Here is an 11,252-nt window from a genome sequence, read left to right on the forward strand (position 1 = left end):
TTTAAAAACGTTTTGTTTACGTTTATAAATCTAGTAAAACTAAAATTCATATTTTCTAAATAATTTAATTTTTGTAGCTAATTTTTTAGTGAAATTTACGTAACTTTGTATTAATCAAAATTTTGATTACAAATTGATGTCTTCAAGATGATACTAATAAACTGTCGCGCTTAGAATACAAGAAGCATAAATTATTTGATAATAACACTGGGGGTCAGCAATATATTAATATTAAAATTAACGAATTTCTAGTATTTTGATTTATTTCTGATATTTAGTCTTAAATAAAAAATAATAATAATGTAAATATAATATAATTTTTGTTTAGATTGTTTCCGAATTTAAGCCTAACATTTATATTAACTATTTGTACGTTACCTTAGACAGAGAATAAGTATAGTCAAAATTCTGTACTTATTGTGTAAGATATGTTATGAAACTAGACACGCAGCTATGATTTATAAAATTATTTTTGAAACAGTGTTTCAACTATCATTCTATTTTAAAACCACATATTAAAGTCACTGAAGCCTTTAGTTATAATAAAAAAATAAGTATTATTAGTTCTTTGTTTTAAATGTAAAGTTATATAATTTTTTTAATTTCATTAATAATATTTAAATAAAAAAATAAAAAAATTTTTTACAGCAAATTTATGTTTTAACATCATATACGGTTTTTAATTGAAACAAAAAATAATATTTAATTACAAATGTGTATAAGATACATTTATGACTTTGTTTTCCTATTAGAAGTATTTGTTAGTTTATTAAAAATTTTCAAAAACTAATATACAAACGTTAATAAGTTCACCTTTACTTGTCAAAGTGTGTAAACTTCATTCAAAGTTTACTAATTCAAAAACTAATTTTATTATTTTATAGGATTTTAAAAAATTTTTTAATTAGTTCTACAAACATTAATAGGATTTTATTATAGCATAGTTTTGTGTCTTTTGGTAAGTATCCAATAACTTGCACACTAACTGCTTGCCATTGGTGTATAAGTTATTAATCATAGTAATGATCCTATAGATATTTTTCTGATGGATAGATTAATATAAAAAAGTATTTAGGAGATTAATTATTTATTTACCAAATTCATTTAATTTAAGTTGTAGTTTTTTAAAAGATTCACAAAATTATATAAAATCTAAATGATAAAATTTAAGATGAATTAATGAACAGTATAATTCATTATTCATACATTTCATATATTTACATTATATTGTACATAATATTTCATCTTTAGCTTCACCATAAGAGAATAATACAATATTTAAAAGTAAACCACCGATTAACCAAAAACCTATTTTTTGTGGATTCTGAAACTTACTAAACTAAAATAACATTGTGGATTTTTCTTGGGGTTAATTTAAGCAAGTATATTTCTCAATTATTAAATATAAAAAATATATATCAGAACATTGTTGAATCTAAGTATACTTTAGGGAATGTCTTATGGCCATAATGATATTGTAGCTATTTTTGAAAATTGTCGTTATATTTCGTTTAACATTGAGTTAAAAACAATTATTTTTTTTTCTCATCAAATTTTTTTCTTTGTTCTAATGTATTAATTTTATAAAAATATGACAAAAAGAATTTTGTTTAGTTGCACCATTACTTATGGCACTTTAAAAAAATTCTAAATTCAGCACTATTTCTGAAATAATTTTTATTTTGTTTTTATTTGGATGGTTTCATAGTTTATTTTAAATTTTAGTTATTTTTTATTAAGCAAATTTTAATATTTAATTAAATTTTCCAATAACTTTTTGATATATATTTTTTTTTAGTTTCATTCAGTTTTTTTTTCACTGTTAACTGTGACAGTACTCGTAAAGAAATTCCCCTCTTTCTATTTATAAAATAAACATTTCATCTGTAACCTTAATAATTGCATAAATAAGTTCGTAACGAGTTAAAATAGTTCTGCGTCACTTTCATTTTGCACTTCAAAGCAGACAGTTTTTTAGTGATCAAAGATGGATTCTTTCGTAGAAGAATTTTCAAACTACAAATTGCCGATACTACCGAATAAATTAAATCATCTACCAGATCGTATTTCCCAAACGTTTTCCGATAAAACGTTGTTTATAACTGGCGGAACCGGTTTTCTCGGAAAAGTTTTACTTGAAAAATTGCTAAGAAAGACATCGGATATTAAGAAAATTTACTTGTTGTTACGCCCAAAAAAAGGAGTACAACCTAAAGAACGAGTAGAAGTTTTATTCAATTCACCGGTAAGATTCATTTGTTAATGAATTAAAATTTTATTTATTTGTGTGGACATTTTTTCTTCGTAGTAATTTGTTCAAATTATTTTAAATTTTGATAACAATTAAAGTATTAAATATTATATAAAAATACATATTTTATACTTATGCGATTAGGAATGAAAAGTGATTTCTTTTAACATTAAATTATAGCGATTGTCACACTTAATTTGTCTTTACCTTAAGAAAATAATTATTTGCTTATATTTTAACATGATGTCTTATGCAGCTTTGAAAAACAACAAGTGTTCTATATAATTATGACTATCAGTAAAATTTTCTTTAACATACATATCTATTCCAGAATTCGCATCTATTTATCCCAAATACTTTTCTGATATTCTTGTAAGTTTCTAAATAACCATAAACATTTCCATATATTGAAGTCATGCCGCGTTTTCTCAGCTAAATATTGCCTAGTAGTACTAACAGAAGTTTACTAACGTAATTATGCCCGATTTTCCTAGGGTAATGTTTATTCATAAGATATCTTGTATTTAATTTCAATTACATTAAATAGTTTGAATTTCATTACCAAGTTTTATGTAACACTAAATTGTTTTAATTTCAAATGAATTAGAGAACTTAAACATAGTTAAAAAATACGTTAAACATTGAATAATGTAATAGAATAAGCGCTTACTACACCCAAATATTCAGAACATATAAATTATTTGTAAGATAATTGAATAAAATTATTATTATTATTATTTTAATGCATGGAAATATTTAAAGAAAGGAGTAATTTTTGCTCTTGTAATATTTTTTTATAATCAAGATAATTTACTTAAGCTTATAAATATTCTAAATTATTTAAAAATAATAGTTTCCAATGTAGAAAGAACATATATATATATATTTTTAATTATGTTTATACGTTTATAATCTTAAATAAACCTAATTTTATAAACAAAATGTATGAACCATAAGTAAGTTAGATCTTATTACCCGCACTGTCTTTAATTATATCATTATGATAAATTAAAATGTTTTCAAGTTTAACTAATCTAACCTTTAAAATTTTTTTTTTCAGTTTAACTTAATTTTTTTTTAATATTAAGTCATAAATTCATATTTTTAGTTATTCGATCATTTAAAAGCCTTAAAAGGCACTACCTTTTTGGAAAAAATTGTTCCTATTGCCGGAGATGCTGGAGAAATAAATTTAGACATCAGTGAAAAAGATCGCATAACACTTACTGAAGAAGTGAATATTGTCTTTCATGTAGCCGCTACTGTACGTTTTGATGAACCTCTCAAAAAAACATTACTTCTAAACACCAGGGGCACCAAATTTACTTTAGAACTTGCTAAAGATATGAAAAATTTAGAGGTAATTAATTTTATATTGAATTGAATTTGTAAAAAATAATTTGTATAATATTTTATGATTAACTACACAAATAAAAAAAAAAAACTATTTAAACTGTGTTCTAATAATTTTTTAATGAACTATCTATGTGAGCAATTGTTTACAATGTGCATAATGTTTTATGATAAATACAGTGTAACCTTTTGTTTATAGTAAAAACTTACTTATCTTTAAGTACGTATATCTTTACATAACTACAATNTAAGTCATAAATTCATATTTTTAGTTATTCGATCATTTAAAAGCCTTAAAAGGCACTACCTTTTTGGAAAAAATTGTTCCTATTGCCGGAGATGCTGGAGAAATAAATTTAGACATCAGTGAAAAAGATCGCATAACACTTACTGAAGAAGTGAATATTGTCTTTCATGTAGCCGCTACTGTACGTTTTGATGAACCTCTCAAAAAAACATTACTTCTAAACACCAGGGGCACCAAATTTACTTTAGAACTTGCTAAAGATATGAAAAATTTAGAGGTAATTAATTTTATATTGAATTGAATTTGTAAAAAATAATTTGTATAATATTTTATGATTAACTACACAAATAAAAAAAAAAAACTATTTAAACTGTGTTCTAATAATTTTTTAATGAACTATCTATGTGAGCAATTGTTTACAATGTGCATAATGTTTTATGATAAATACAGTGTAACCTTTTGTTTATAGTAAAAACTTACTTATCTTTAAGTACGTATATCTTTACATAACTACAATGAACGACTCATAAACCAGATGAAAAACCAATAACTTATTAAAAAATGTATTACTTTCGTGTTTTATTTACATTTTTCCAATTAATAAACATAATACATTAAATTTATAATATCATACACTTATTAATTAATATTTAGTTTCTTTATGGAAATTAATTTTTTTTTTGAAACTCTAACCATTATTATGAACTAGTTATTTATCACTCATTTATATAAAAATATTAATCATCATTTCACTTAATATTTAAAAAAATAAAAAATTCTAATAAGTAATAATGATAGATTTGATTTGATTGATATTTTCGCAATAAATAATTTAAACATGGGTAAGAAATATAAAAAAAATAACAAATTATTAGATCTTAATTAATAAAATATCAACATATCATCTTATTCTAAAATTTCAGATGTTTATGTATGTTTCAACGGCCTATAGTCATCCACAGGAAAAGGTATTGCATGAAAAAGCATATGTACCTCCAATAGATCCTCATAAAGCTATTGAACTCGTTGAAACATTAGATGAAACAATTGTGAATAAATTATCTAAACAGTAAGTAAATTATAAGTATATACTTATACGTAACAATAAGAAATTGTTATAATTTTATAGCATGTTGGGCAATTTCCCAAATGGCTACGCTTACACAAAATGTCTTGCCGAGCATTTGGTTGTTGAACAAATAAAATCTGGTTTACCATGTATAATTGTTCGTCCGTCAATTGGTAAGAATAGTAAATTTTATTTTTTTAGATTGCCGCAATTATTTTATCACCTATTATAATAGTGCTGTCTTTATTTTCAGTCATTCCTATTTGGAAAGAACCTTTGCCAGGTTGGACAGATAATATTAATGGACCCGTGGGTTTGCTTATAGGAGCTGGAAAAGGTGTTATCCGAACCATGTATTGCAATAATAATGGCGTTGCTGATTTCTTACCCGTTGATATAGCGGTTAATGGAATACTTTTATTTGCTTGGAATTATATAAAAAATAAGTGAGCTAAGAAAAAACTAATACCCAATGAACAAAAATTTTTTTTAACAACTATGTGCATTGGTTTAACTAAAAATATTATTTCTGGGGAAGAGGTTTTACCTTTTTTTTTTTTTGCTCACCAAATTCATTATACCGTTCGTTATTTAAAAAAACTTAAATATACAAAAAAATAAAGGTTACTTTCATTATAATATTCAAACATTGCTGATCATTTCCAGTGAGTTAGTGACAATGCCTTTACCATCCCCTGGTTTAGCCACTGACTATGTGTTAATTTATAAATCAATTTATAAACATATTTAATTAATATATCATTTTAAACATATAATAGTTCATAATTTGAACTTAATTGCACATATATATTGATATTATTTTTTAATTTGTCTTTTTTGTTATTTCATTTAATATTTATAGCGAAAAAAGTCTTACAATTGGCCATTTAATGTCTACACAAGAAGTAAAAGTAACATGGAAAGAAATTATAGATCTTGGTAAAGATATAGTTACTACTGAAATACCATTAAACGGTTGTGTATGGTATCCCGGGGGAAGTTTAAAAAGTAGTAGAATCCTTCATAATATTTGCATATTTTTTTTGCAAATTATACCGGCCTATATTTTGGATGCGTTCATATTTTTATCGGGAAACAAACCTTGGTAAGGCAGAAACCACCAATAACTGTTTTACCTGTACTTTGATTAATTATACAATTTTAACTTACAGTTTAGTACGCATCCAAGAAAGAATTTGCAAAGGATTTGATGTTTTCGAATTCTACACGAATAACCAGTGGGAATTTATTATGGATAGATCTTATCAAGTAAGAAATAAAATGAATGATAGAGAAAAATTTGAATATAAGGTTGATTCCACCGGGTTAGACTTAAGGGCATATTTTAAGAATTGTATCATGGGTGCCCGTATATACATATTGAAAGAAATGCCAGATACTTTAGCTAATGCACGGAGGCACATTAAAACGTAAGATTATAATTAAATTATGATAAATTAAAACTTGTAATTAAAAGAAATTGATTATTTGTATTTTTTGGTTTATTGTAGAATGAGATTCATTGACATTGTGGTCAAAATTTTATTCGTATTTTTACTTTTCTGGAAAATGCTTGATTGGTCAGATACAATCCTTGCTGTAGGATTATTTTTNGCTTGATTGGTCAGATACAATCCTTGCTGTAGGATTTTTTTTAATATAGATAATATTTTAAATAAGTGTTGTGGGAATGATTCTTTATATGTTGGTTTTTCTAAGCATAATAATTGTGCATCCTTTAGTTTTGTTGTATTCTCATTAATTATTGAACTCTGTTCTAACAAAAATGTTAAACATTCGGATTGAATTGTTTCCTCTTTTTGCATTAAACAATGGTCTACCAGAAATTTTATTATAGCAATATGATTTTTTAAAAAATGAATATTCAAGCATGTTGTCATTAAATAAAATCGACGCATATCAGTATCGTAAATTTCTTCTTTATCTAAACCTAAGTCTTCAGATTCCGGTATCATATTGATTATTTTTCCACTTGATATATATTTTTTATCACAATCTAGGAGATCAAAAATGCCAAATACACGATTATTTATGTTTAAACGTCCCCAGATAGGATATGTCAGTAATTTTTCTATTGTCTTTGGTCTAGATTCCGTTGCTTTTATATTCACACATGTTGAAAATAATATCAAAAAACATATTGTAAAAATCAAGTTTAATGATATCATATATAATCACTTCACTAACCAAATTAATTATTTTAATTTTTCGACAATTTTTAAAATATAACAGAATTTATACTACAATATGTTTGTTAATGTGAAAATCCAATTATAAATATTACGATCTAAAATTTAATTTTATCTGTTTTTTATTTGTTAAGACTAAAAGATTATAAATCATATAAATTATAAAATATTACATAAGAAAATAATTCCGTTAAACAATTATTTTTATAAATTTCAAGATTTGCTTTTATAATATTATATAGAGGTAAAATAATAATAATAAAAACCGGTCAAATAGAATTTCAGACATTTTTTAGATTAGTATTTATATCTGACAGATATTAAAACCTACTGTTTAATCACTTTAATACGTATTTCAAAACAATTTTTAAAAAAATTATATTTTTATTAATTGGCAATAGTTAACTGCTTATAATAAGCATTAAGCTTTGGGATAGTTTTTCTCTTTTATCTTAATAGACTTTGTGATTCATTACATTACATTAATTTTTTTGCATTGTTATCGTAATTTTTTCAATTTTTGAGGGTCATTTTTTCTACTAGTTACGATTCTTAATCTTTTGACGTATTTTTAAAAGAAATCGGTACTGTAAAAACCGAGAAATATGTTAACAGACGCCAAAAAAAAAAAAAAATCTTCATTGTAAATTTAATACTTTCTCAGCTTCGCATTGAAGCTAAAAACACTTTTCCTTCGTAGATGTTATTTAACCACATTACCTTTGTACATTAAAAGAATACCTTAATTAATATGTGGTGTAGTTTTGAATGAAGTATAGAGATGGGTTTAGTAAGATTTAAAAATCTTCTTAATATTATAACTAAAATAAGTAAAATTAAGTAATTTTTTTCCTATCACTATGAAATGACATTCGCCCCCAAGAATTTTGGCCTCCCATCCTCCCTCCTTATCCATCCTTACATATGGTTACGTCGATTTGGATAATTACTTATTTTACATGACAATTCATATGTATTTATCATCGTTATACACACATTGAGAAATATATTGTAACTAAACCCTAGTTGGTTTATTTCTCAACATGTTTAATTTAGAAGCGTATCTAACATGTAATCAAAGGAATTAACCTTTCTTAAATAATCAAAATTGAGAGAACTTTTTTGTAATCACAAATATATTTGCACCTAATTTAAATTTTATTATAAACGTAATTTAAAAGCATTGGTTCAGGGATCTAATTTTAGATTATGCTTAGTATTTTTGTTATTTTTCTAAAAACTAGTTCAGACTCTATAGTTTTCTGATTTAATAAAAAAAAAGTTATGGCAATTTAAAGTAAAAAAAAATTTTAAAAATGTCGAAAATTAGCGATTTTTAAATTTGAAATTTTTTGGGGGATTTCCCCCGTTACGGGGAACGAGGGAATTATTTTCAAATTTTGAGGGTAATATTTTCGACTAGATACGATTTGTGATCTTTTGACAAAGTTTTCATCAAAATCGGTCCAGGGAGACCTGAGATTGAGCGTATACAGACACAATAAAAAAAAAAAAACCCAGCNATCCATAAACTTTTCAATAAGTTATAGCATTATAAAGTTAATTATAAAAAAAAAAACCCAGCACAGGGGGGTCGTGACACAGTGGTGACGTGGCATAGTTGGATCAAGTATAATGATATCTGACAGTGATTAAAATCACTATCAAAAAAAAAACGCTTCGATGCAAATCTTTAGATAGTGTTTAATTTTAAAAAATTGGTGGATTATTCCAAAAGCTACTTGATCTGCTGTTTCCTTATGAATATCTCGATTAAGATAAAGTATGTCGAATGAAAAAGGGATTATTAAAAATAGTACTTCTCATAGAAAAATTATGTTGATCCATACACTTTTCAAAAAGTTATAGCATAATAAAGTTAAAAATGTAAAATCGAAAATGTTCACACAAAAATAGCATTTGGTAGCCGTTTTCACCGTGAAGACGAAATAAAGTCCGAAATTTTTTTTTTTACATAATAAAGAAGATTACATTAGCTTTAATTTAATATATATATATAAGTATCAGACTTTCCGGAACACTTTCAAAAGTTAAGTTGAAAAAATTAATTTTTTTTTAAAAAGTTGTCATTTTAAATCCCCCCCTATGGGCAGGTAAAGGGTCAGATATAAAAAAAAAAATTACCAAATGATAGTTAATGACACCATGCATCTATAAAAAAAAGAATTATATTGATATGTTTATTTTTAAAAAAGTTACGACAGTTTTTAGTAAAAAAAATTGAAAAAATTTCGAAAATTAGCCATTTTTAAATTTGTAATTTTTTCGGATGTTTCCCCCATTACGGGGAACGAGGGAATTTTTTTCAATTTTTGAGGGTAATGTCTTCGATTAGATACGATTTGTGATCTTTTGACGTATCATTGAAAGAAATCGGTTCGGTGAGAGCTGAGAAAAAGTGGTAACAGANCTTTTGACGTATCATTGAAAGAAATCGGTTCGGTGAGAACTGAGAAAGTGGTAACAGACAAAAAAAAAAAAAAAAAAACATATCATAGTAAAACCAATACCTTCTCAGCTTCGCATCGAAGCTAATACATCATAGTAAAATTAATACCTTCTCAGCTTCACATCGAAGCTAAAATCAAGATTAAAATATAAATGTTTTTTTTTAAATTAGCAACTCAACATTTAGAGTTAAAATTCATACCCATAATTCTATCACATTTTGCCGATAAGCGATACCGGCAAAATATAAGACCAAATTTTACAAGAGCCAAAATATAATTGACAAATCTATTTATTAATTCTATCTATTTACAATGATATTTAATGACAAATTGGATAGACTTCCCTGCGAAAACTATTATACCTAGACTAATAAAATTTTTCTAGTTTGAACTTAAATGTTTTATATTCATAATGATCCAAAATTGGGGAAAAAATGAAATTTATTAGTAATATAACTTATTTATATTTTTGTTGATTAGGCGATATTTTATACATAATTAATGAAATATAATATATTTCGATATACAGAATGATCGAAATCTAGTAAGACACGCATTTTCTCAGAAATTATTGAGAATTTTAAATTTTTGTAAAAAGAAAAATTATAAAATTTATGAAACTGTACAATAATATGAAGTTAAATAATTTTTTTTTTATGCCTTCGGGGATAAAAATGTTTATTTATAATTTTTTTAAATGAGAAACACTATTTTTGATTGGATAATATGATAGAAAAAAAATTACAAACAATTTTGTTCTTATAATTATTTATATCCAAACAACCGATTACGTATTATAATTGTTTAAAGATTTTGACTGTGAGAGAAAATATTGTCATTTATTGCGTTTCATAATATCGGTGGCAGTGCAACCGGTATTTTTGTTGGATCTTTTAGTCTTACAAACCAATAGACTTTGCTATTAATAATACACCGAATCCCGATTTGAATCTATTATTGTTATCACTAATTTAGTGCATAGTAAATTTTTATATCTAATTTACCTGTCATAACTTGATCAATATAATTTGATTTATGCAATATCAAATAAAAATAATGACTTCTGTATTTAATACAGTAACATAACAATAGAAATTTGGCCTAAAATCACTTAACTTTGACAAGCTGTAAAGGACGAACGGTTAATCGGGAAAAAAAATTATACGGACAAAATCGCTTATAATTTTAGCTTCGATGCGAAACAGAGAAGGTATTAATTTTACTATGATGTGTTTTTTTTTTTGTGTGTCTATTACTACTTTTTCTCAGCTATCACCAAACCGATTTCTTTCAATGATACGTCAAAAGATCATAAATCGTATCTANTTCTTTCAATGATACGTCAAAAGATCATAAATCGTATCTAATCAAAGACATTACCCTCAAAATTTGAAAAAAATTCCCTCGTTCCCTGTAAACGGGAGAAATGACCCAAAAAATTTCAAATTTAAAAATTGCTTATTTTCGACATTTATTCAATTTTTTTTACTTAAAATTGCCATAACCTATTTTAAAAATAACCAAATGATTATATTTTTTTTTGTATAGATACCTTAGGTATTTACCTATTATTTTATATATTTTTGTGAACATTTGATCCTTTAACAGCCCACAGGATGGGGTTTCAAAATGGTAACTTTTTTACAAAAAA

The 11,252-nt window shown here is 24.9% G+C and overlaps 1 protein-coding gene across 2 annotated transcripts in view; it reads left to right on the forward strand.

Moving 5' to 3' along the window:
- The first annotated feature begins 1,923 nt into the window (after positions 1–1,923).
- Positions 1,924–11,252, forward strand: part of LOC126897316 (putative fatty acyl-CoA reductase CG5065) — a 9,793-nt gene continuing 464 nt past the window's right edge. Inside the window, exons 1-8 of one of the 2 annotated variants that reach the window (XM_050670831.1) lie at positions 1,924–2,245; positions 3,360–3,611; positions 4,775–4,920; positions 4,981–5,093; positions 5,174–5,366; positions 5,783–6,025; positions 6,093–6,350; positions 6,432–6,446. In XM_050670831.1, coding sequence (XP_050526788.1) covers positions 1,988–2,245; positions 3,360–3,611; positions 4,775–4,920; positions 4,981–5,093; positions 5,174–5,366; positions 5,783–6,025; positions 6,093–6,350; positions 6,432–6,446 — 1,478 coding nt within the window. In that variant the 5' untranslated portion in view covers positions 1,924–1,987. Of the gene's footprint in view, positions 2,246–3,359; positions 3,612–3,876; positions 4,129–4,774; positions 4,921–4,980; positions 5,094–5,173; positions 5,367–5,782; positions 6,026–6,092; positions 6,351–6,431; positions 6,447–11,252 lie in introns of both variants that reach the window. The other variant, XM_050670832.1, reaches the window with a different exon arrangement.

This window comes from Daktulosphaira vitifoliae, unplaced genomic scaffold (genome assembly GCF_025091365.1).
Source record: "Daktulosphaira vitifoliae isolate Bord-2020 unplaced genomic scaffold, ASM2509136v1 Scaffold_2, whole genome shotgun sequence".
NCBI classification, from domain to species: domain Eukaryota; kingdom Metazoa; phylum Arthropoda; class Insecta; order Hemiptera; family Phylloxeridae; genus Daktulosphaira; species Daktulosphaira vitifoliae.